The 25,679-nt window shown below is 44.8% G+C and overlaps 2 protein-coding genes and 1 long non-coding RNA gene across 10 annotated transcripts in view; 2 read left to right on the top strand and 1 right to left on the bottom strand.

The window, feature by feature from the left end:
* Armc8 (armadillo repeat containing 8) overlaps positions 1-2,311 on the top strand; it is a 105,188-nt gene extending 102,877 nt beyond the window's left edge. For all 3 annotated transcript variants that reach the window (XM_004624982.2, XM_023704991.1, XM_023704987.1), the window contains one exon: positions 212-2,311. In XM_004624982.2, coding sequence (XP_004625039.1) covers positions 212-245 — 34 coding nt within the window. In that variant the 3' untranslated portion in view covers positions 246-2,311. The remainder of the gene's footprint in view (positions 1-211) is intronic.
* Positions 2,312-5,173: 2,862 nt separating this feature from the next.
* Nme9 (NME/NM23 family member 9) lies at positions 5,174-23,756 on the bottom strand. Of its 6 annotated transcripts, none has more exons than XM_023704144.1 (12): positions 23,342-23,756; positions 23,097-23,133; positions 20,048-20,105; positions 15,706-15,809; positions 14,688-14,846; positions 13,931-14,047; positions 11,767-11,842; positions 9,766-9,845; positions 9,386-9,478; positions 8,462-8,616; positions 7,367-7,503; positions 5,174-5,501 (listed from the first exon to the last, which is right to left on the bottom strand). In XM_023704144.1, exons 2-12 carry the CDS (start codon positions 23,127-23,129, stop codon positions 5,467-5,469), a joined length of 1,047 nt encoding a protein of 348 aa, XP_023559912.1. In that variant the 5' UTR covers positions 23,130-23,133; positions 23,342-23,756; the 3' UTR covers positions 5,174-5,466. The 6 variants fall into 6 exon arrangements, with proteins under 6 accessions (XP_023559912.1, XP_023559918.1, XP_023559914.1 ...); XM_023704150.1 differs by having other exon boundaries at positions 14,775-14,846; XM_023704146.1 differs by having other exon boundaries at positions 23,357-23,756.
* On the top strand, positions 9,486-23,063 carry LOC111813454. Its single transcript, XR_002818712.1, has 3 exons — positions 9,486-9,745; positions 18,934-19,039; positions 22,986-23,063. It is a non-coding gene; the product is annotated as an uncharacterized LOC111813454 (long non-coding RNA).
* Positions 23,757-25,679: the final 1,923 nt, after the last annotated feature.

Genomic DNA, 25,679 nt, shown 5'->3' with positions numbered 1-25,679 from the left:
GCACAGGGAGAAGAATGTAGCCAGGGTGGGCCGGAAGCCCTCTACCCTTAAAGTGTCCAACTAGGCTCATCCCCATCTCCTCTAAGGAATCTGCCTTCTTAAGACCCATCAACTGCTATCATTGAGCCACAGATTTTTTTTTTTTTTTTTTTTCTTCAGTTACATTTCTGAGCTGATGGCTAACAGGAGCTTTGTGATTTCATGATTTCAGGGCAAAGACGGCACTGCAACAGTACCTGGCATGATGGGAGCAAGCCTGGGCACATGCGAGCACCCCACGTCCTTGTTTAAGGAAGTACAGGAACTAGCCTCATTTGATTCCTTCTATTTGCACAAGTCACCTTGGACTGCAGGGAGCTGTTTTGCAAAAGCAATTTAGTAGGCTTAGATCTCATTCATCTTGAGAACATTTTTTGAGGTAGTAATTTCCTCAGAGGACTGTGTTTTGTTTTGTTTTTTTCTGAGCTACCTGGACTCTTTATTAGAACAATCAATTATTTTCCTTTGGACCTACAATTTTTTGCCTATGCTGCAGCCACTTTGTGAGTGAGAATGAATGAGTGTGTATGTGTGTGTGAGTGTGTACATGTGAGCCAAATGAGTGGATGTGTGGTTGAGGGATACCTCAGATTTTTCTTTTCTTATTTTGTGTGAAAATCTCTTTTCTACAGATTTTCCAGGGTTTAAGCATTGCTTGCTGTATAAAAAACTTTACTGAATTATATACAGTTTGAATGAAATGTTATTTTAAAAACAAAACAATTGTTTAGTGTTCCATAAAGGTTATGTTGAATTTTGGTCAGATGAATATTTGTAAGTAAAAAAAAAATATATGCACTTCTGAACCTCAACTTACATAGATTTTCTTTATAAAAACAAAAACAAAAAAAGAAAAAGTTGGCTATAGTTGGCCTGAATAACAGGCACTATACATGGTGCTGTGCAAAGTAGTAAGCTAGCATCTCACTGCTAGCCTCTTACTGCCATCAATATTAGCAGGTACAGAGCCTTTTCTCAGCCTATTTTAATACATTTTCAGGCTTCTAAGTCAGAAGAACAGGGTGGAGTGGAGTGAAATGAGGTGACAGACTCACTATAGTTTTTGTAAAACATCAAAGGGAAACTTAACTAACTACTGATAGTGCAAGCCCAGTCATGACTAATGGGCCACCCCAACAGGAACTGTGGACCGAGCACTGTCCTAAATCCTGGCATTGGTGTGGCGGCTTCTGGCAAAATTTAGGCATGGAACTTTATGCTCTAACTAAATGGAGGTTGTCACTTCCTGGAAACAAAGTCAGATCACTTTGTGCTTCCTGAAACAGCATATCACTGTGAAACTAGAGTGTTCTACAGACACATCTGTGGAAAGAAGCAAGGACACAAGGTAGTTTAGAAAGCTGTCTTTCTCTTAGCTTATCTCAGCAAATTTTATACTAATTGCTCAGGAATGCTAAATGGTGTACTTTTGTCAAATAAGATCCAAGCTCTTTTCCTGCATGAAGCTAAAATGACTCAAGCTCAGAGGAAGGAATCTCCCCAGGATGACTGAAGATGACTTCTTTTTATAGTGTGTACTGCTTAGCCCTTCAACCACCCTTAGCATCTACTCTGGCTTCTGGGGCAGCTTCCTGGTGAACTCAACAGTTTGCTCTTGACTATTTAAAGGTAGAACCAGCTTCCTTTTCCCTTTGCTAGAAGATCAGAGGCATCGAGGCCAGGATGTGAGGCCTTCGATCCAGAGCTTGCGGTGAGTGTGTGCGACTGAGGGCCCCACGCCCACCCACCAGCCCACTCCTGATGGGTTGTTCACATTGCAGCCTCTCAATCACCATCCTGCACTTTCCTCAGGAGATTGAAATCTGACTCATTGCAAATGATGTTTTTAACACTTAATGCAGTGTTTCTTTTTCTCAGAATGACCACCCAAGATTCAAACACAGAAATTTCCACGTCATTTTTTTTCAGAACTTTGCATATTTTAAAATCCATTGTAACAGGAACATGGGTTTTATGCACATAGCAGAATGATAATGTGAGCGAAAGTTTCAAGAGAACCTAATATATTGGGAATAAAGCCTTACTTAGGCCCACTCATTGTTATTTCTAGTAATGAAAAAATATTCTCAGTTGACGTTTGTAGCACAACACACTCTAGTGCTGACACTAAAAAGTACAGGTAAATATAAGGAAACCAATAATGAATGCTGAGACAATCTTGAACACAAATAGTATTAGAAAGCTGAAGACCCAATGAAGTAGCATATTCACACTTCCAACTCTGGATGAATCTTGCCTGCAACAACAACAACAAAAACAGTAGGCAAATAAAAAGTGCTTTATGATAATTAACTTTGGATTTGAATGAATGAAGGGAAATGTATTTATTAAAACAAAGCTGTTTGCTGCTTACACAGGTGCAGTGCTCGGTCGCAAGGAGGTGGGAAGCAGGGGTCATGGTCTTGTGTCTACCGCCCAGGTTCTCAACTAAGCTTCTTGCTCTCTACTACTGCATTCTGTTTCTCCTTTTGTGCCCTGATTGTAACCCAAAATTTATGAACTAGAAAAGAATGTCCAATTTAATAAGTTGCATTTTTCCTTAAGCACTTTATTCAGAACAGTACATGTTCTTCTTCTAGTGTTTGGATAATATGATTTTAACACATGCTAATAAAAGCCAAGAAAAATCATGGCAACTTCTAAAAAGGAGTCTGTTTTCCAAATGCCTGGAATATTAGGAAATATTAGAAGATAGTGTGTACTGTCTTCTGGAATCTGTGTTTCTTTGTGCCCAAAGGGTTGAAGAGTGGCTTTGCACTTCTGACTGGAATCCAGTGTGCCTTGGGGCAGTTAGGGCTTCAGAAGCAGTTGCCCCATTGAAGACCCCACCCTCCCTGGCCTCCTGAAGACAGCAGGCCTTTGCTCAGTGGCCACTCCCAACCACTAAGTCACAGTCCCCTTGCCCTGCAGTGTTGTCTGCCTCATCCTCTTCTTACTTATGCCACACCTCCACAACCACCACCCACTGGACTCAGGTGGCCAGGCCTCTGCCAGGACACAGGTGCACTCGATTACTGTATGCTGCCTTTGCTCTGTCTTTGAGATGTGCACAGCGCTTCCCAACTCAAGCCCTCACTGGAAACAGAAACCTAAGGGTACCTGCCCCAGAGCACAGGAGAGAGGATAGTGAGATGGCTTGTAAGGAAGGGAGTTGTAGTGGCAGGGAACTCTGAGGGGACCTGAGAAGATAGAAAAGCCAGGTTTGCCCCATTTTTGTCATTACCAGGAGGAAAACCTGGAACTGAGAACTGAGTGAGAAAAAGAAAGAGGCACTCTTTCCCCTTGGTCCTCAGGGAGGGTTAGCAGGAAAGGGTTGAGGCACTTTGCCACCTGGGATGGAGACTGGTGCTGTCCCATCCTGCCCCTTGCACTGACCTTCCCTGAGTAGTGAGCAGAGGGGCATGTGTTTTGTTTTTCATGTGATGGAACTTTTGGTTTAGGACTTAGCTAAAGAAAGCCAAGGGAACCAGCCCCTCCTCCAAGGCCTATGGCGTTGTCTGCCAGGCTACCTTTCCTCTCTCTGGCTCTGCCAGCAAAGGCTGGCTTTGGCTTTGCCAGGCCATTGGCCATCTTACTGAGGCAGGGCCACAGCCAGCCCTTGGAGTGGAGCCACACTTCTTGTCCTTGTGGGGCGTCCTGGCCTCCTTCCATCAGGCACCATACTGAGGAGCTGGCAGCCCTCACTGTTCCATAGGTCCATCCCAAAGTAGCTTCAGTTGTGAGAAGCTGGATCCAGGCTTCCACCAGAAGTACTGTCCTCTGAGAGTGAGCAGGCCTTAAACCCCTCTCAGGAGTTCTCACCCAGCCCTCCATATGCCATTAACTTTGGGGGACGCCACAGCACCCCTGAGCAGCCTGAGTAATAGAAGGGTTTGTGTGTGTGTGTGTGTGTGTGTGTGTGTGTGTGTGTGACCATTCCTCCCTCTCTCTGGCCCTGTCACCCAGTGCCTCCTGAGCTTTACCCTGCCCAGCCCTGGCCCTCGTAGCTATTTCTGGGAAGGTTCAATGATTCATGAATGACAAAAATGCATTGCATCCTCAGCTTAGCTCATCTCCTGCTTTTAGAGGTTCCATCACTCCATCTCATCTCACCATGATGGAAGATCCTTTGCTTCCTGGCTTCTGGGGTGATTCTAGTCCATGGAACACAAACAACCCCCCCACACACCCCAGCTCATTCAGAGCTACCTGTGGTGTGGAAGCCTGAGTGTAGCGCTGTTCTGCTCCTCAAAGTCAGTTGCCAGATCAAGTCCACCTCTTGAGCCCACACACAAGGGAAGCTCACAGTGAGCTGTGGGCCTGCGTTTCCAGAACAGTGGGTCCTGCTTCCCTACAACTCTGCTGAGCACAATTTACAAAGGACCCTGGGCAGATCCTTTACAAAGGAATATGGGCATGGCATCTTCATCCAGAGGTGACAGAAGTCACAAAAAATAACAGTGGCCTTAAATGGTAGGGCCTACCTACTGCCTTGGGCCAGAAAATGTAACGCTGTCTTCTGGGGCCCACTGCCCATTTAAGGAACTTCAGGCCCTAGGAGTATGCTCTAGAGAAAACCAGCAAATGAGGGATTATTGGCATTTCCTTCATAGTGTGGAAGAACTCAGCCTTTTTCCTCAGAATAGGGTATACAAAGGCTTGGTGACCTTACAATAAGAGCAAATTGCCAAGAGGAAGTGGCAGGGCATGGTAATACTACCAGGACTTCTGTTCACTGTGCCCCTCAAAGGAAGTCCCTTAGAAGACTGGCAAAAGCCAGTTGGTGAAAGCTGGAGACAGCCTGGTTCCACTCAGAGCTTTCAGGTCTAAAATTAAGCCTTAGCAAAAGAAGTGAGGAAATACCAAGAAACTTAGTTGGCTCCTGCTTCCACGTACAACTTTCTGTGGCTTTTTGAATGTCCCAATTCGTGGAGAACCACAGATGGACAGACCAGATCTGGCAGGGTTAGGTGGCTGTTGTGCAAGCTGGTTCATACCTGCCCCCACAGCAGTGTGCTAGCAATGTCGCAGCCCACCTCATTGAACCTGAGTTCATAGTTAGCAAGTTAGCATTTATAATTGTTTATCAATAGGTTTATTGAGTAGGTTTACTGTTGGGAAGGCTCTGCCCTGTGTGACTCAGTATCCCCTAAGGTGATGCCATGTCTCAGCATAGTACAGTACAGTAACTCAGGCGTATTTGGTAAAATCCAAAAAAAAGTTTTATGTTCTATAGACTGTTTAATAAGGCAAGAGAGTACTATTATTTTCATTGTCCACAAAGGCCACTAAACCAAGGAGGCATTGGTGCACAAAAAGTTCTTATTGTGAGGTTCCTTCCATGCAGACACGAGTGCTTGGACGTTGCGTGTCACAGCCTTGTGCCCTTCCCTGGGTACTGTGCTCAGAACAGTATAGCATCTCCGCTCACATCCTCAGCAGCACACCTTCAGCCTCGGCACCTGTGGGATGACAGATGTTCTGCAGGACTTCTGAAACAGCAGCAGCCAGTCCTCCAGGCCATCCACTGTCCACAGAGAAGCAGGGAAAGCAAGAGCTAACTATATCACTGAGGACCCAGCTAGGGGGCAGGCTAGGAGGGACAGGACTATTAGGGATAAAGACTAGGAGAATGGAAGACATTTATGCAGCACAGGTGCTACCAGGTTATGGGCTTTACATCCTGTCTCCTTTTATCTTCACGACAGATCTGTGAGGAAGATGGACCTACTAGTTCAGGGTTATTTCCATTTCACAGATGAGGAAACTGAGGCACAGAGAGGGTAAGTAACTTTCCAGAAGGTATTCAGCTGAATAGTAGAGCCAGGATTCCTCAGGACCGTGTGTCTATGAAGCTTGAGCCCCCACCCTCAGGGCCTTTTCCTTGGCAGGAACCATGCTAGGTAAGTGGAAGTACATCTGCGCCCCAATCAAGATATGACACATCAAAACTCCAGTGGAGCCACTTCAAAGCAGTGCTTGCCAGAGGCCACATGGGCACTTGTTCCTGAGGTGCCATCTGGGCTCACACTGTTTCACTTCACTTGCTACCATCTGAGTCCAAAGAGACTCCAACTCGCCCAACTCTCACTAGTGTTTCCTGACTAGTTTACCCTTCTGCTGCTCCTAACTTGGCCTAGAGTTAACACCAGTGTGCCTCCTGTGACCCTGGGCACAAAGGAAATGCACATAAGTGCAGATGGAGGAGAGTTGGCCCTGGCAGGGCTGACTGAGGAACGATGTGCACTGGACTCAACCTGGGTCCCTTGTACCTTACTTCCTAGGACTTCCTGACTCCCTAAGCTCTGGTGCACTCAGCTGCTTCTTCAGCTGGCCTTGGGAAAAATTACCTCCCAGGGCCACAGGAAGGATTCAACAGGGTGCAGCACAAGCCAGCTTCTTGCCTGCCTTATCTTGCCCTCTGTCCACCTCATTGAGACAAGGTTGGTCTTTAGATCTTAAGACCATGAGCATACCAAACACTTATGGAACACATTGGTTAGGACCCAACCAGACACACAGGTTATAACCACTTCAGATCCGCAGTGGTGTTCCTCTCAAAGGTCCAAACCATACATGCTTTAGTTTTTCCTAGGATGCTCATCTCATCCCCTAGCCTTTCAACCTCGCCTCAGTCTCAAGGTGTAGACATACCTCAGCAGCAGGAATGGCACAGCCCTTCCCCTTCTTAGGCAGAGCTGTCATGTGTGCTCTGGATCCCTTGGGTTCTCACCCAGATTTAGAGGTGCTGATGGGTGAGGTGCACCTTTCTGAAGGCTGTGAGTGCCCCCCACAAAGGAGAAGGTCCTGGGCTCTGATCACCCAAGCCAGCGTGGGCTCCAGGACAGGGCCTACTGGGCAATCCCTGCTCTTCAAGCCCCGGGGACTCCACCACGGGTAGGTGGAGCATGGAGGACAGGAAGGAGCCACTTGGCTTTGAAGCAGGTTTTAGAAAATTACATAGAGCCAGGGATTTAGCTAAGCAGCACAGCATCTGCCCGACAACACAAGGCCCTGAGTTTGATTGCCAGTACCCAAAAAAAGAAAATTATATACATTTTCCCAGTGGTTTCCATGTGAAAATGCAAAGTGCCTTTTCAATGAAAATATGACTCAAAAATAAGCAGCAAAAAATTGTACTAAGGTATTGAGAAACAATATTACTGCTCTATGAAAACAAGTAGTTTAATACTAAAGTTACTTGATGACCCATATTTTCAGAACAGACTTTATTAGATTGAATTAATAGTAACCAAATACATACTTAAGCACATAGTCACAAATTCCTTTTCACTTCCAATTTAATAAATCTGCCTTGAGAACTTACCCTGAAAGGCTTCCGTGTTTTCATCTGAAAACTTAAAACTGGGGAAAAGCAATGCCAGTTCTCTGTCGGCATCTTCTCTGTCTCGGCTTCCATGGACAGCATTAAAGGGCATTTCTGTGCCATACTGAGCCCGAAGACTGGGAACATTGGTGAAAAGTAAAAGAAATAATTGCTTCCTCTGTAAAGAAAGGTTTTGCTTCTGGCAACATGACTTCATCTACCAATCAGCATGCACCCTCTATTTCTGTGAAATTACTTCTTTGTAGAGCTACCAAGAATGGTGTAGATGCAGCAGTAGCTGATAATAAGAGGCACACTGCTGGCCCAGTGTTTTACACACAGGATCTCACTGCTTGTGTGGAGCTATGAAGGAGAGAGCGCCATTCCCATTCAAACACACGAGTAAGATGTTAGCACAGACGCTGCGGTTTTGCCAGTGCTACTGTTAAAGGCCAGCTCCAAGGACTTCTGTATTTCAAGCACTGTTCTCACTGCCTGTCCTAGCCTCTTTTTCTAACCCAATTGCCTCACACACAAATGCTCTTGGCATCTTCTAAGGTATAACTGCAATTCCTGGGCCTCTTAATGAGTCCTTTCCTGTCATCTGGATCTCACAGTGTCAAACACCAAGGTCCATAGGTTTGGCATTGGTGACACCCAAGCAACTCATCACAGGGCCAAGGAGACCACACCAGACTGGTGTAGTATGATGACCATTGTACTCTGACTCCAGAGGGCCTCAAGACACCCCCAGAGGATGGGTGGGGAGCTGTGTCCACAATGCAGATTCCTGGCCACCCCCAGGCTATTACTTGACAACCCTGAGTAAGGCTCTGGAAGATGTATTCTGGGACTCTTCTGGCTAAGAGATACATCATGAGGACTGAATTGAGCAGCAGCCTCCATAAGAAGGTAGAGGAGGGAGGAACCCATTCCCAGGAGGTAGGTGCTTGACACGCTGGGCACCAGGATCAGAGCAGGAGGGTGTTGGCACCTCCTGGCTATCAGTGAGCTTTGTGTTGTCCACAGCGCTCTGCTCAGTGCCAGTGAGGTATAGGTTTTCAAATGAATGGAAGGACCACAGATGATGAGTACCTTTCAGGCTGTTCCCTCCTAGCCACATTGGGGTCACAGGGTCCCATGAGGTCTCGCCAGGCAGTGACCACTTCCTCGGTGTCCTCTGCTCTGGTGAGAATCAAGAGGTGGCTTGGCCCACTGCACATGTGATGTACCAGCTTTCCAAAGACCTCCTAGTCACAGGGAGGGAGAAGGTTGGCTTAGGTAGGAGCCAGGGAGGCCTACAGAGCATCAGGGAACCCATCCTACCCACAGGAGGGAAGTAAGCCAGTAAGCAGCCTGGCCACCCACCAGCATGCCACGGGAGACTTGGCCACTGTCTGGCCATCTCTGCCTGCTGTGGACAGTCCTGGGCAGGGCTAGTGACGACCAACCACACACTGAGAACCCCAAAAGGTGAGATTTTAAAGTGGACTCAGTTGGATTGGACATAGGATAATTATAAGAGATTATGCAGAAGCATTTAAAAGACCATATATGTGGAAATCATGGATGAATAGTGGATGGCCAAAAGTGGGATACAGCTGAGACTTCGACGGGGGTGCAGGTGTTGGGGATTGAACGAAAGGCTTCACACAGGCCAGGAAAGTGCTTTATGTCTGCTTTACATCTTCAGTGCCCCCTTTCATTTTTCATTTGAGTCAGAGAGGGTCTCACTAAGTTGCCCAATCTAGTCACAGTGTTACTGTCCTGCTGCTTCAGCCTCCTGAGCTGGGTTTATAGCCATCATTTCATTGAAGTCAAAATCTTTCTCTGCAAGCATTAAATTTTTACTTGATACAGGCTATAATCATTCTGAGAGCAAATTCAGGACCTACTTGCTATCCATATTCTTGTTCTTCATAATAATCTAGCTTTTCCCAAACTACTGTCAGTCTATTAGTATGATATTGGAGGACAGAAAGAGACAAGTGTTGAACAGTTAGAAGCAGATGAACAGACCTCTCCAGCTCTGTGTTGGTAGAAAAGTCGCATTTCTGCCTCTGTCATAGTTCTCTCTTCATGTGTTAGAATGTCAAACCCAGCTTCCTGGATCTGTAGAATATATAATAAGTATTTCAAAAGTGGTTTGAAATCAAGCCCAAATTTACATTTAACTTAACTGAAAGGTTAAAAAAAAGGCATAAAATACATGGGAACCCTCAGAGTAACTGTCCCAATCAGACTATCTTCATTTACTTGAGTGGAATTGAGTTATAACTCCTTAGATGCCTTCTGTGCCTTCTTTCCCCCACAGGACGCTGCTGGCAGATAACCCACCTCTGTGTATCCACCAGAAAGGACATGAGGACAGTCATGTAGGTAAGTGCTACCTCTCTTACCTTCATAATAATCTCATCAGTCTTTCCATGGACCACTGCATCTGGTTTAATGATGGCCAGAGTACAGGTCTTTGATGATGCTGAAATATGCAGCAGAGGTGCTGTTAGGCCGTGGTCTTGGAGGCTGTTGGGAGGGCCCCGGCAGAGACAGTACAGCCCCTGCCAAGGCTGCATGCACCACGTGGCAGAAGTAGGTATAGCTCCGCGTTCCCCCAGGCTTCTTGGCTGTGCCCCTGCAGACCTAGACTTCAGGAAAGTGTAAGGCTGGCCCTGGTACTCAACCTCAGTCTGGCTTTGAGGGGAAGAACCTGCCTCAGCAAACCTAGGGTGAGGGGACACATGGTAGAGAAAGTGCTGAAAGACTTTGGAACAGAAGCCCAGAAGCAACTGAATAGTTGGCCTGCAGCTGGGCAGGTGGAGGCGCTGGAGCAGAGGCAGCCGAGGCCCAGCACCCTCATTCCTTCCTACCCACCTCTCCTGATTCTCAGCCTCCTACTGCTGTCAGCTCCAGCAGCTACTTTGCTTTGGCTGCATTTTATCTTTCCTTAACTTTTCAGCTCCTGCACATGCTACCATCTTGCAACTTCAGTGCTGCCTTAGTTCATGTTCCCCTGAGAAGGTCAAATTGACCCATTCATTTTTTTTTAGGATTTTTGTTTGCTTATGTTTCATAGTGCTTGAGTCAAACCTAGGGTGTGTGCAAGGCAAGTGCTGTACCACTGAGCTACATACCCAGCCCCGGATGATTGCATGGAGCAGAGGCATCAGTCATAGGTCATTGGTTAGTCAGAGTCTACCATCCAATCAGCTGAGTAAGGAGGGCAGGGCCCCCCCCCCAGCCCAGCCCTCTGCTTAGCCCCAGGCTATGGGCCTGTGGGCTGGGAACTTAGGCCAGTTTGGGCCAATCCAGGAGCAGCTCTCCATTTCATTCTCACATATACAAATGCAGCCTTAGTGGGTTCTAGAATCAGCATTCTCTCACTGTCCATTTTCTGCTTCTCAGCTTCTACTGGTTGTGTACAAATAAATAAAACAGTGCCTACATTTAAGGACGGTTTTCTATTCTGAAAATCTGAAACACATTTGAACTGAAAGGGTATATGCTAAGATTTCCTTACAGAGACTTGATTTGGAAAGAAAATGGAGGTGGGAAGAAAGAAGATATAAAAAAAAGGAGGCAATAGTTGTTTCCTACAGGAACCAAATGGCTCTCACAGTTAGTTTTCTTTTCACACTTTGAGGTTTTCTTCCTTTCCTAAACTGTCTCCTTCCTTATTAGAATCCAACTGAAATGGTTCTTATCCACATTGGAAGAAATGACCTTACTACTGCATGTGATAACAATTTTAAAACTTCCTTCACTTTATCAGCTTAGCTCCTGAAATAATCTGGTTCCCCTGGCGTGCCAGTTACCACCTAGAGAACTCCCCAGCAGCAGCCTGTGGACCTCCATGGTCCTCACACTCCAGCCAGGTTGCTGTGGCCAGAGGCAAGTCCAGGTAGGCCTGCTGTGCCCACAGGTGCCCAACGTGTGAGCTAACACTTACAGAGTAAAGGAACAAGCAGGGTAGGGGTGTATTGTGTGGGGCGTGGGGCTTCAAGGAGGAAGGCTCTCTGGTGTTTCAGAAAGAGACACCAAAAGAAGCTTCAGCTTCCAGTTTAGATGAGCACTTAGAAAATACCAGTGCCATCACTTTGCATTATTGGTGTCATTACTACCTTATCATTTTATTAAGCAGAGCTAGGTGACGCCCATGAAAGTCATTCTTGTTACACATGAACATCATCAGAAAGATGTAAAATATACCCAGGATGCTGTTAAAGAGCAGAAAGGAGATTCCACACAGAATGTCCTAACTTGGGCAGTGAGAGGCAAAACATCCGATGATCAGTCTACCGGACAGTGCTGATTGCTCAATAACCAGATTACCCAAGCGGAAAACACACATCACTTCTGAACCTGCCTCGCCTTCTTGCCTTGCTTGCTGGTTCTGTACTCACCCACATCCTCCTCTTCATCATCATGTTTTTCGTGAGAAAAGCATTCCTTTTCTTCAGAAAGAGCCTCGTCTTTAATCTAGTACAAATTGGTCATGAGCAGAGCATAATTAGCCAGTTTAGATTATCACCAAGATCTTCAAAACATTAAGAATCAACAAAAATAAAAGGTCTAAATTATAGAGCAATAGTAAGAGGATGTCAATATTATCAAAATCTTAGACATTTTACAAGATCTTTTCCAGTAGCTGGAGGGAGATGAAAGGGTAGTGGGGCTTGAACCCAAAGCCTTCATACCAAGCTACATCCCTAGCCCTTTTTATTATTTTTTAAATCTTGAGGCAGGTTTTTCCAGGCCCCTAAGTTGCCCATGCTGAGCTTGAATTTGTGATCCTCCTGCTTCAGCCTCCCAGAGTGCTAGGATTACACGTGTATACCACCATGCCTGAAAAAAAGATTCTATCTCTTTTGACAAGCATTTATGTAGAAAGTCAGGAAAAATAAAGAATACACAGATGATGGGAAGATAAAGAATTAAAATGCAAATAAATATTAACTGATAGATTATATAGTACAATGCAGAAAGGGATACATCATGGTCCCCACAGGCACATGGAAATGTGACCACTTGAAGTTTTCTTTCTTGAGGAAAAAATGGCCAGTATTGTGGAGGGAAAGATGATTTGGTTATAATCCATCCTATAAGAAAAGGGCTTTGCCCCTGCCCCCAGGAGTGCTGAGCTGGCCACTGAGGCCGGGCATGGTGGTGCACACCTGTAATCCCAGTGCTGGGGAGGCTGGAAACAGGAGGATCCCTATGAGTACGAGCTACATAGTGAGACCAAATACCAAACTACATAAAATTAAAAAAAAAAAAGAAAGAAAAGGGCTTTGTTATTTAGAATTGAATGAAAATCTGAACAATGAACAATGTTGAGGTATGTTGGCATATGTGTGAAGCACTTGAAATCACCTCTTTCTATCTATGGTATGTCAATTTTCAGGGTGTCCAATTACTTGTGAAGAACTTGCAGTTTGTATTATTATGGAAAGAACTGCTCAAAATCCCAAGCCATGCTGACCCTATTTCTCATGGTAATGACAGAGCTTGATTTCTAAATTAGAGAAATGAGCTGTCTGGGTCACAAGCGAATCCTTTAGGAATATGAGTCCATGGGGCACCAAGAAAGACTTCCTCAGGGGTGAAGAGGACATTCTCCTACTCACTGCCTAAAGTTTGGGCAAGTATCCCCCAAAGGCCCACACCTTAAAGGTGTGGCCTCAGCTTGACATTATCAGAAGATGGTGGAAACTTTAAGAGGAAGGGTTTAATGGAAGGTCTTAGATAACTGGAAGTGTACCCTTTACTGTGGTTTAAGACAGTGGTTTTCGCCCTCTGTTTGCTTCTTTGTGTCTATAAGGTGAGTGGCTTCCTCTACCATACACTTGCACTATGATGCACACTGCCTTTCACAGGCCCAGAAGCAGCAGGCCCAAATGACCTTGCAAAACTGTGAAACAAAATAAACCTTTCTACTTTTAAGTTGATTGTCTCAAAAAAATTGGTTATAGTAACAGAAAGCTGACTGATATACCTCTACTCAGTTCTGTGAATTTATTTTACTTTCTGGGTTTACTGATTATTAAGAGTTGCAGTAAGAGCCAGCCAGATAGCTCAGCAGATTAAAATGCCTGCTTAGACAGATGCAGGGACCAGGGTTTGATCCCCCAGGCATGCTGAGACAGCTATTGAGACTGGGTGTGGTGTTGCGTGCCTGTAATCCCAGTGCTTGGGAGGCTGAAATCAGGAGGATCACTACGAATCTGATCTGTGTAGTGAGACCCTATAGACACTATACTGAACACATAAAAAAACAAATAAAAATTAAAATTAAAAAAAAAGAGTTGCAATAGTGGGTGAAAGAAAAGTGGGGAAAAGATGTTAAAGGGCTCTAGATAAAAGGAACAACTATTTAAAACCTTCAAATTGTAGACATATCACAGTGGGCATTTGATACTCTCTTGAGCCCTCTGTGAGGAAGAGACCCAGCATGGGCTATTTGGGAAGCTTTCCACTGACAACTGGAGGTTAACCTGGGGCAGGGTAGGAAGGGCTTCTGGCTTCCCACTTCAGGCACACTTGAGTGTAGGCAGGACCTCCACTCACCACTTTCCGCTCCCTGCCTTCAGCCAGCACCTTCTTTTCAGCCTCCAGTTGGTCAAGGATGGTCTTCTGCAGCAGAGGGGCATTTGCTCCTCTAACCACTGCCACCAACTGTCCTCCCTGAAATGAATTACAAAGCACATGACCTCTTCCTCACATAGTTAAACCTCCCTTAAGAGACAGCAAGGGTGCTTAAAAGCGTGCTGAAGCTCAAGGCCCATTGACCCCAAAACCTCAGTCTCCACGGTCCATTTCCTGTGTGAGTTTGTTCACCTCTGCCACTACCAGGATGCCCTTGGGTTTGCTCTTAGTTCTAAAATGCTTTTCTCTTGATCCAGATGTGGTGGTACACACCTATCATTCTGGAACTTGGGAAGCTGAGGCGGGAAAATCACCACAAGTTCAAGGCTAGCCTGAATCACATAGCAAAACCCTATCTTAAATCCCTCCCCTATTAAAAATTATTTTTCTTTGTCCTTCTGATTTGCTCCTTCTATTCTAGGTCCCTCCCTTCAAAGCCTCCCTCAGGGCCACTGATGGTTAAAGAAGAGTATAAAGAAGTAATGAATGACTAAGTGACTTACACAGGGCATATTCAATTAACAGCTATCTACTGAGCACTTTCTGTGCCAAGCACTACTATGCCAAACACTTAGTAGATGAAGGTAAAGAGTACAAATATTAAGCTTAAAAAGACATAGCCACTGCCCTCCAGGAAGAAGGAAGTGGTCAGGCCAGATAACAATTAGGATACACTTACTCTGTCCGGGTAGACTGACCATCCAATGTTTTGTCTCCATTCGCCTGAGTTCAGACATTCTGTATACTGGAACTGCAGTGTACTTACTGCGTAAAACAGAAAGGTGGGCTCACACCTCCCTCGGTACTTTTCAAGGACATCAAGACAGTCTGCCTCTGCCTAAAGAAAACAAGTTGTCAGCAGGCACTTGGGTACAGTGGGTATAAGGCCACAGGAACTGCGACCTCCCCAGGAGAAGCCCAGCTCACTGTCCTGGTATTCTCTCATCACAGCTGTCTTGTCAACTCGGCAGCCCACCATTTTGAAAAACCAGGCGAGGAAGAAATGGGTCTCCCAGCTCCCACACAGTGGCTGCACCTATCTGAGGGAATTCCACCAGCTAATGTCCTTCTTCAGCCATGACTGGCATCAACAGACATGAGAGATCCTCAGACATTGCCTTCACTGGCTGGTAAACCCACCATTAGCAACACCGCAGACCCCCAGGCAAGCTGCATGCTGCATACTTTAGGAAGGTGCCAAAACTGACTCTCACAGGAAGTGCCTAGTCCTTGAAGCCCACCTTCTTAAAAGACTGGCATTAGGTTGCCTCCTGCCTTTATTACCTTTGAACCTCAAACTCATGCTGTGTATCAACAGTACCTCTGACATGCATTATGCCCCTTTATAAAGCAAAGAATGGAAAGCTTAAAACTCTGTGCTCTAATAGGTCACGATGTCCTCTCACATCCTTAACCTCTCTTGCAAGACAGTGTGCCAACCTGGAGCACTGGAATGGCGTGCATGCCTTCTCCTCACACAGCACCGAGAAACTGCCCACGCCAACGGGACCTTGGGGAAGTAATTTGGGAGGACTTTTGATAATTTCACTTTACATCTAGAGAAATTATAAAGCCCAGTGACAGTATTAACTACTGATATCTTTTGGTGAACTGAAAACACCAGTTCGTGCTTCCCATTATTTACTGTTTTCCCAGTTCGTTTTGCAGTGTTGTACCACCGTTGCCAAGAATCTTACTAATGCAAAATGTAGAAGGTCCAGGCCACACTCGATCCTCATCTTCTGGAAGAGGTTCACCACAGGTTTGCAGGGCCCACACCAGCCTTGGTAGACATCAACAACTGCATGGAACCAAGAAGCGGGGTTTATTCCTGCATGTTCCAGCCCTTCAAATGGACATCTATTTATAGGGGTGCTCACTGGGGAAGGATTTATTACCCCATCTTATTATGAAACAACATGGAAACACAGGATTCTCTTATTCTTCTGGATTCAGTATATTGACTTCCAAATATAATGAAGTAAGCACAACAGAAAAATCGCTTTCTGAAGGTGGTTCCTCTGACAACCATGTGCCTGTAGGAAGTGGTGCAGGCCAGTGTATCTGCACCAGACACATTCAGGACATGCCCAGCCTAGTCATGCATGACACAGCAGTGAGTGCTAAATTATGACTCACTGTTGGCCACATTTTAGACAAGGGATGTTGGCCACAAGGCCTTCCCGCTCACAGGGTCTGTGCCTGGCCCACACGGTGGCATTTCTATCCAGTAGCTAGAGTAGTGCAGTCATGGGCAGATAGTGGGAAAACTCCACTCTTAATACCATGACAGTGGCCTCTAAGGAGGGGACATGTTCAAACCACAGTACAGCAAAACCAAGTTTTGAGCCACATATGTCTGATCCCATAGTCCAGACTCTTTCAACTGCTCCTGGAAAAGGGCAAGAGTCATCAACTCAGGATAATTATTAATTGGTTCAGCTAGATAGCATAGTTCCACAGAAAGTGAGACCCAGGCTGATTATGAGGAGTGAGTAGGGCAGAGAGGGTTGGCAGTGGGAATATCCTTCTTCAAAAGGAAGTAGAAACATGGGGAATAAAAATTAAATGTGCATGAAAAGGATCCCACCCTGAGCCTGGCACAGAAAAGGAATAGGTGGTCTGAGTGGAGATGGCTAGAGTAAACTCAGTTCTAGATGAGCTGAATTTCTAATGCCAATCAAAAAATTAAGGACAAAGGTCACAAAGAAAACCAGACGCCCAGAAAAAGACCAAGGCATGAGAAGAATTGGGGCCTCCTTGTTGTCCAGGTAGAAGTTGACACTTTTCTGAGAATAGGACATTCACAACTGACAGGACTTAGATTTCAGCACTCTACAGGTTGCAGATGGAGGGCAAAAAGGGCACTGAGTCACGCCAAGAAAATGTCTGAAAACTCAAGAGCTTGTAAACAGGCCCATTAGGAAGGCAGAATCATGCCCCAAAGGTAAAAATTTTTTAAAAGCTGTGATTACATTAAAATCTCTATGCAGTATTTGTATTAATTGTTCACCTATCATTTCTACCAGTGTCTCATACCCTCTTGTCCTGCTTAGCTGTGGGAGAAGCTGTGGGGACAAAGAAATATTTCATACAGCTGTGGGGGAAAAGGGGAGGCATGCAGGGGTTGACCCTGAAAGACAGGGAACAAAACAAAGACACCTGGAAGGAACAGCAGAGACTGTGTGTGTGTGTGTGTGTGTGTGTGTGTGTGTCTGTCTGTCTGTCTGTCTGTCTGTCTGTCTGTCTGTGTATATACACATGCATTTGCATGTAGAAACCTGGTAAGACTTTCACATGTTAGAAGGCCAATGAAAATAAGCCAGGAAAAAACAAGACTTCCCAGATAATGGTTGGCTTTCGAAGCAAGTTTGTGTTTACTCTAGAAAGAGGGAGGAATATATGTCCTGCGTATGAGTGTCTGTAGTGTGAGTGTGGGTGGTGTGGGTCTGCCTGCCTATGGAGAAGGGCTGAAAGGAGCCCTTCTTCTGTCAGGCAGCAAAATGCCAGGAGCCATGTGCAGCAGGCTCAGCAGACTCCATGCTCAAGAGATGTTGGCCGCCATCACATGGTGCCCAGAAGGGTGGCGTGGAACATGGTAATTTCTCAAAAAGTATTGTTAGAGAAATAGAAGGACCAGTGAGATAGCTCAGTGGATTAAGCCCCAGCTTAGGCAAGCACAGGGATCAGGGTTCGATCCCTGGCACAACATGCTGCATTGACCCTACACCCAGGGGCGCTGAGCCAGTGAAAAATCCGGGTGTGCCTATAATCCCAGCACTAGGGAGGCTGAAAAACAGGAGGATCACTACGAGTCCAAGCTATGTAGTGAGACTCTGTGCCAAATACATTTTTTTAAAAAAAGAAATAGAAGTAATGATTTGTTTTATCCCAACATTGTGTTCTAGTTGCCCAAATAAGACACAGGGACACAATTGAAAAGCGTTCATTATACTTGAAGCAGGAGATGTTGGCAATACTCACATTCACAAAGCAAAATCGATACAACCAGCATAGATTTTGCAATTCGCTGGCCGCAGGCATGGGCAAGTCTGCTAAAGATTCAAGATGAAAAAACCAGCACCATTGTGTTAAGAGTCTAGAGTGGAACCAGACAGCACCCACACTGACAGGGGCCACACCAAAGGGGGTGTGCCTGATGCAGGGGTAGCCAGAGCCCCAGGGGCTCCTAGGAGGAAGAAATCACACAGAAGTTCAGGGAAGATGTCAAGCAGAAAAGCTACCATAGAGCTGGGCCTGGGAATGAGAAAACTATCTACGGGTTATGATGGACTATGTGTTCACACCACCAATAATGTGAAGAAGTGGAGAAACATGTATGTTCAGGGAAAATGTTAGCGCTCAGGACTCACCTCAGGACACAACAGTAGGAAGGGGTTGAAAAGACAGATGAAATCATAAGGGGGGAGAGTTCTTAAATACTGAATGGTTATTTGGTAGGGACTGGAGACCCCACAGGATAGAAGCAGATATGAATAGACCTATGTAGAGAAAAGAAATGAGCAGACATAAAGTGAAAGAGTAGCCAGAAAAAGCTGGTCATGGTGGCACACATCTGCAATCCCAGTCATTCTGGAGGCTGAGGAAGGAGGATGGCGAGTTCAAGGCCAGCTGGGATGTAGCGCAGTGACAGAGCACTTGCATAGCACACATAAGCTTCTGGGTTCAATCCCCAGTTAAAAAGGGCAAAAATGGCTGGGAATGGTGGCAGGGAATGGTAATCCCAGCACTTAGGTGCTGAGATGGGAGGAAGATGACTTTGGGGCCAGTGAGTTCAGCACAGTGAGTTCAGGGCTGGTCTGGAGTATATAGTGAGACCCAGTCTCAAAAAACTGGGGAAGGGAAGGGAGGGCCGTTCAGCTTAAGCTAACAAGGCGTTTTTCTTTCACCTGGTGCTCGCTCAGCTCTCTGCTCTAGAGGAAGCCAGTTCCTATGCAGCTGCAGGGAAATAAGAAAGGCAAGAAATCCATGGCCAACAATCCATGGGGACTTGAGTCTTCAAGCAGCCATGTGAGTGAACTTGGACATGGATCTTCTGAGTTCCACTAACAGCCACGGGGATGAGCTTAGGAAGCAAATCGACCCCAAATGCAGCCTTGAATTCCTCCACCTGATGCCTTTCCTGCACCCTTGCCAGGCCCTGTGCTCACTGAGCTAAGCTACATTCCTCACCCGCAGAAACTGGGGGCTCTAAGCGTTGTTTTTTGGAGCCACTAGTTTTAGGGACACTGCTATTCAGCAATACATAATGATGCATAGAGGAAAGGGATGGGGAAGCCCACAGACAGCGGCTGTTTTGTTTCCTGTTGATTACAGTACTAGTTGTGGTACCTGGCTCTCTCCATCCTCTGAATTTCAAGGGACTCCCATTTTCCTTCTAGTACATTCTTTTTTGTACCAGGCAATTAGAAGTTTCTATGACTGAGCACCAAACTATCCTGAGTACAGCAAGCAGCTCTAAAACAAGGAACTCCTGTTATCTGACATTACTGACTCATTTCCTAAACTGAATGCATGATGGTCAGGCCAGATAAAAACGCAGTATTCCCCGCTTATTCTACAATGATAGACTCCAAGACCCTCAGTGGATGCCTGAAACTTTGGCTAGTCACCAACCCTTATACAAGCACTTCAAAGCCAAGATAGTTCATCTGATAACTACTAGACCTTAATGGGAAGGCAAGATATCGAGCATGATTCATGTCCCAGGTAGACTGCATGAGATTTCACCTTGCCACTCAGCATGGCATGCAATTTAAAACTTAGGAATTATGTAGCTCTAGAATTTTCTCATTCATTATTTTTGGACTGTAGTTGACAGCAAGTAACTGAAACTGCAAAGTGAAATCTCAGATAAGGGGGGAACTATTGTATACACAGCCACAAAGAAATCTGGTCATTTATGAGGCTCCCATTACAGAAAGGTGGTACTCACTGCAGCTGTTCTCTTCATGGTTCAACACATCACTCAACAATTTAAAAAGTAATATATTTAAAAAATATTTCATTTGAAATTACCAGTTAGTCCTTTGGAACTGAGCATTTCTTCCCAAAGCTCCTGGGTGCTGATGTTGACCTAGAGCCAAAGAGGATCAAATGGCTAGAACAATGAGGGCATGAAGGGGAAACTGAGTCAACACATTGTTCTCTGAAGTACTTATGAGTAGAGTTTAAGTTGCCCTCGCTTGCTCCCCAGTCTTCCTTTCTACTTCCCTCCCCTCCCAAGGAAAGCCATGAGCCTGAAAATCATTTGTACTTGGCATTCAGTGATGGTCAGGCATTTAAAAAAATAATGTGAGATGTTCTTTGTCCAGAAGAAATATATAAAATTGCTGTCTTTAAAATATACACAATCAGGGCCAGGGAAATGGCTCAGTGGAATAAGTGCTTCCCTGGCAAGTGCAAGGGCCTGAGTTCAATCCACAGTTCTGCCAAATAAATTTAAAAAAAATAAAATATACACAATCAGAATCATACTTTAGGTTTCCTTTTACAATTTGTGTTTCTATTCAATATCAGAAATAATTAAAAATGAGCCCATTGCTATTCATTCATGTTTTTCATCTTTTTTCCAGATTTTTCTCTTATCTAAAAAGAATTCTGGTTTTTACTACATATGACTTTCAAGAAGAAATGCCTATTATCTATTCTTATTAACAGTATACATGTCTGTATACTGTATTCAAAATGTAGTATTACTTTGAAAATTCGCATTTTTAAGTACAATTTAAAGAACAGTATTTGCATTTTCAAATTCCAAGTATCTTTGAGTTATTCGAAAGTAAGCTGTCACATGATGTCCCACCTTCACCCCTGGGAATGTCCTTCATAACCACAATGCAATCATCAAAATGAAGGCCACTAATCTTTTATTACCATTTAATCCTCAGGTACCATTCAGGCTTTACATGTCATCCCAGTAACATCTTCAGTGGCAAAGTAGCTAATCAAAATCAGGCACTAGATTTATTGGTCAGACTTCTGTAGTGTAGTTTTACTCTGGAATGATTCTTCAGTCTTTTATTTCCTTGACCTCAACACTTTTGAAAACTATAAGCCAATTATTTTGAAGACTGCCCCACCCCCATCAAGTGTATTTAGTTCATGTTGATTGGTTTTCAATGATGTGGCTCGGTTGAAGTGTTAGAGAGAATCTGAGGACAGCTCTGATTTTATCCAGTCAGGTGATACCCAATTTCCACCTGCCTATTTCTGATACTTTTACCATGGGATTAAGGTGGTCTGTCAGTCTCCTCTACAAAAGAATTATCTTCTTTCCCTTGGTAGTAATAAGTTTTCATGGGGCGCTACTTTACAACTAACTACATTACAACACCATGAAAATGATAATTTCTGAATACAACTGTGCTAAAGTTTGTGTCTCTTTAAATAGAGGATATATTGTCTACAATAACTGCAGGCAGCATATAATACCTAAAGATCTTCTACTAAAAGTTCCTCTTAGGGCTGGTGAGATAGCTCACTGGACTAAGCACCTACTTAGGCAAGTAGAGACCAGGGTTCGATCCCCGGCACCACATGCCACGCTGGTCCCATCCCCAAGCATGCTGAGCCGGCCACTAAGTCAGGGCATAGTGGTGCACACCTGTAGTCCCAGCACTGGGGAGGCTGAAAACAGGAGGATCACTATGAATCCGAGTGGTATAGTAAGACCCTGCACAAAATACATAAAAGTTCCTTTTTTTAAGGAAGCATACTCACGTTTTTGTTTGTTTGTTTGTTTGTTTGTTTGTTTGTTTTAAATCAAAAGAAAAAATGGCTCGGCATGGTAGCACAAGCCTCCCTACTCAAGAGACCAAAGCAAGCCCATCAAAAGTTTGAGGCAATCCTGGACAACTCAGTGAGACTGTGTTTTAAATTTTAAATATAAAAATAAAATCTCTGGAGGCTGGGGACATAGCTCAGTGGTAAGAGTGCCCTGGGTTCAATCCTCAGGGGTACACACACACACAAGAAGTCTCTCAATGCCCTATGATTTCTGCCTGAGTCACAGAAGGAGCCTCAAATAAACTTGCCAAGAGAGAAGACAGTGTTCCTGGGTTGGCAGAGCCTAGGAGCTGCCTTCAAAAGATTTACTACTTTATAGGGAGGTGACAATTACACAGATGTCACTATGTAAGCAAGGAGGGGATGCCAGTGCTCCTCTTTCCCCAGCAAATGATCTTGTGACAAATCACTTTCCCAATTCCAGGGCTGATACCTGCTTTTTTTTTTTTTTTTAATCACAACCTTACCATCAGCCACTACTTATTGTCCAGGTCCAAGAAGAGAAAGAAAAGAAAAGAAAAAAAAGCAGACAATAGCTTACAGATTCATTTGCCCTGGATGCAAATGAAAAAAGCACTTAGTAGACCTAAAACAAACTGTTAGTAAGTGGATGCTTAAACAGAGGCGGGAAAACCTGGTCTACAAACAGAGCACAGTGTTGCAAATGTCCAAAGCCAAAGAATGTCTCATTTTCTCTAAGCAAGCTGCAACTGTGTTTCAAACAAAGTGTAACAATCACATGGAATTATGCTATTTCCTCTTGCCTTGATTTTGTAGTTTTGTTTTGTTTGTAGTACCAGACATGGAACTCAGGACCTTACAGCTGGCAGGTAGGCACTTATGCCACTGAGCTATCTCCCTAGTCTGATTTTGTAGTTTTAATCCATATCTTATGGTTGTATAAACGCTTATAAGCAAAAAAGAAAAAAGCTTCTGACGGCACGGTGGTGCATGCCTGTAATCCCAGTACGCGGGAGGCTGAAGCAGGAGTACTGCTGCGAATTTGAGGCCAGCCTGGGCTACAAAGTGAGTTCAAGGCCAGACTGAACTGCATAGTGAAGCCCTGTCTCAAAAAGACAAAATAAAAAAAGCTTCAATGTGATGTACATAAGTACGGTATAAAGTTTGTCATCACTAGTAGTCTGAAGTCATTTTTTTAAACTTTCAGACAGAAGGGTACAACATTCAAGTTTGAGAACACTGGCACAGGTGCACCCCTTCCCCCACCGCCTGGCCCCAACCCAGCCGCGAGCTGGAAGCTGGCGCCCCCTGGGCTCACCTGCAGGGCAATCTCCTTCTTCTTGCTGCCCATGGCTCTGGAAAGAAGCATAGCCGTGTCAGTGTGGGCTCTTCTTTTGGGGACAGCCTCCTTCCGCCCCCTTTTAGGTTTTTAAGAGGTAGAGGATCTCTGTAGCGGTGTGAAATGAACATCCTCGAGGTCCCGAAGCCCCCGCCCTTGGGCCGGGCGGGGACTCACCGCGGCCTGTCATGCATCACCGCGCCCGCTGGGATGTTCGGACATACAAAGGGACAGAGGACCCGGGCTGCCCTCCTGTTGCCAGGTACCCAGAGACGGCCACTGCGAAGGACTCCCGACAGGTCCACAGTCCTCCTTGACTCTTAGCGTCTCCCACGATTCTGCAGTACAGCAGCGGTCGCCCTGACGACACGGTGCTCCGCCCATGGCCACGCCCACTCCCCCAAGCATCCCCCCCCAGCCGAGGCTCCGCCCACTACAGCTGGAGCGAATTCTGCCCTCTGCCGGCAGGCTGCGGGAAAGTTCTCATTGGCTGGAGCATATGTCAGTGTCTGCACCTTGAAGAAGAGACCTTGACCCTGTATGTGCTGACAGTTGCGTTCCAGAGTCCTGCATCCTTCCGACCCAACCTCTCAGTGCTGGTGTGCAGATTTTCTCTGTCACAACAGACTTCAGAATGCATGCAGGTTTTTTTTATATACATCTATTTATTAAAAAATACTTTTGTAAAAAAAAATAAGAGGGTCGGGGAGATGGCTCAGTGGAATAAACACTTCCCTGGCAAACGCAAGGGTCTGAGTTCAATCCCCAGTTCCGAAAAAAAAAAAAAAAAGAACAGAACTAAACCAAACTTGTGAAGAAATGGACTTAGCAGGGGGCCTGGCCCTAGCTCAGTTCTTTAATTGGCTGCTTCCACCAAGCTGTCCGCCTCAGGTGGCTCTAGTTCGATCCCCACAACACTCCAGCCAGCCAAGCAAGCCCTCAGGGCATTCGGAGCAAAAAAAGAAATGGACTTAGCAGACCTTTACAGAGTTCTACCCAACACATCAGAATACACATTCTTCTCAGCTGCACATGGGACGTTTTCCATAATAGACGATCTAGCACATAGAACATGCTTAAGCAAATGCAAAAGAATTGAAATCATCCCATGCATTTTATCTGACCATAGTGCAATGAAACTGGAAATTGACAAAAGAAATCACAAATGCTCATAAACACATGGAAATTAAATAACACTGTCCTAAACAATCAATGGGTCACAGATGAAATTAAAGAAGAAATTAAACGATATTTATAATCAAATGAAAATGCAGATACAGCTTACCAAAATCTGAGACCATACTGATAAGTGACTAAGTCAAACTCACATGTGCAAACATCATATTGAGGAGGCAGGTTTTGAGGCATCTGGGTTCTTTTAAAACAAAAACTACAAACTGAACGTGCTGGCCCAGGCCTAGTAATCCCTGCTAACCAGAGGTGGAGGCAAGAAGACCTTAACTTGGACCCCAGCCTGGACTAGTTAGTGGTATAGTGATGCTGTCTCAAAATTTTAAAAGTTTTAAAAGGTCTGGAGATGAAATTTAATGCGAAGACCCTGGTTTCGATCCCCAGTACCCCCATGAAAGTAAAATCCTACAAATCAAACGCATAGTGTATCTTTCCTCCATAATAGTGAATACTCATGCTGTCATACTGTTTGGAGTTAGTTCACAAAATAAAATTCATGTCAGACACCAAACTCTGCCTGCCAGCACAAAGAAAGACAAGAGACGTTTTTTAGATTTCTTACCACACAATCTCTACTACAAAATATATTCACATCTTTGGGAGGCTAAACCTCAAAAACACCCTCCCTGGATGCTCCCACTTTATACCTATTGTCCCATGCAATTATTAATAGAAATCTCTTCATTTTCCAAAGCTCACAATTTGGACGATATACTAAAAATTAAGTATGAAAGTCAAGTGGAACAAATGTAAACACAAAACAGTTAACAAACATGGCAGATATTATCTATAATTGCTTTAAATATGAATTGTCTAAATTATACCAATTAAAGGACAGACTGTCACAATGGATTTGAAAAAACAAGGTCTAATTGTATATTATCTATAAGAAACCATTTTTTTCTAAGCATGATGGCACATGTCTGTAATCCCATCACTCAGGAGACTGAGGCAGGAGATCACCGTGAGTTCAAGCCCAATCTGGGCTGCACTGTTAGTTCAAGGCCAGCCTGAACTACATAACAGAACCCTGTCCCTAAAAAGAAAACAAAACCCACTTTAAAAATAGAATTAAGGTAAAGGAATGGAGAAAGTTATGCCATGCTAACACCAGCCAGAAGAAAGGAAAAGTAGCCATATTAAATTCAGGCAAAAGCAAACTACACAGTAAGGAAATTTATCAGAAATGAACAGTGACATTACAGAAAGAGGCCAGTTCTCTAAGATGACAACATTTAAAGCGTTTGCTCTTAACAACAAAGCGTCAGAATAGATCAGGCGAAAGCTGATAGAACTTCAAAAAAAAACAACACCTCACTATTACAGTTGAAGATTTCAACAGCCATTTGTAACAGATCGAGAAAGCAGAAA

Source organism: Octodon degus, unplaced genomic scaffold, assembly GCF_000260255.1.
Source record: "Octodon degus isolate 3935 unplaced genomic scaffold, OctDeg1.0 scaffold00008, whole genome shotgun sequence".
NCBI lineage: Eukaryota > Metazoa > Chordata > Mammalia > Rodentia > Octodontidae > Octodon > Octodon degus.
Note: the sequence above shows the minus strand (reverse complement) of the source record. Positions and strands in the feature narration are given on the sequence as shown.

Coding starts and splice junctions, on each gene's coding strand:
- Nme9 (XM_023704144.1), bottom strand. CDS start 23,129: ATGGGCAGCAAGAAGAAGGAGATTGCCCTGCAG. Junction 14,048..14,687: donor GGTCAGTCTACCCGGACAGA/GTAAGTGTATCC, acceptor AATTCATTTCAG/GGAGGACAGTTGGTGGCAGT. Junction 7,504..8,461: donor AGGAGGGAACAGCCTGAAAG/GTACTCATCATC, acceptor CAATGTTCCCAG/TCTTCGGGCTCAGTATGGCA.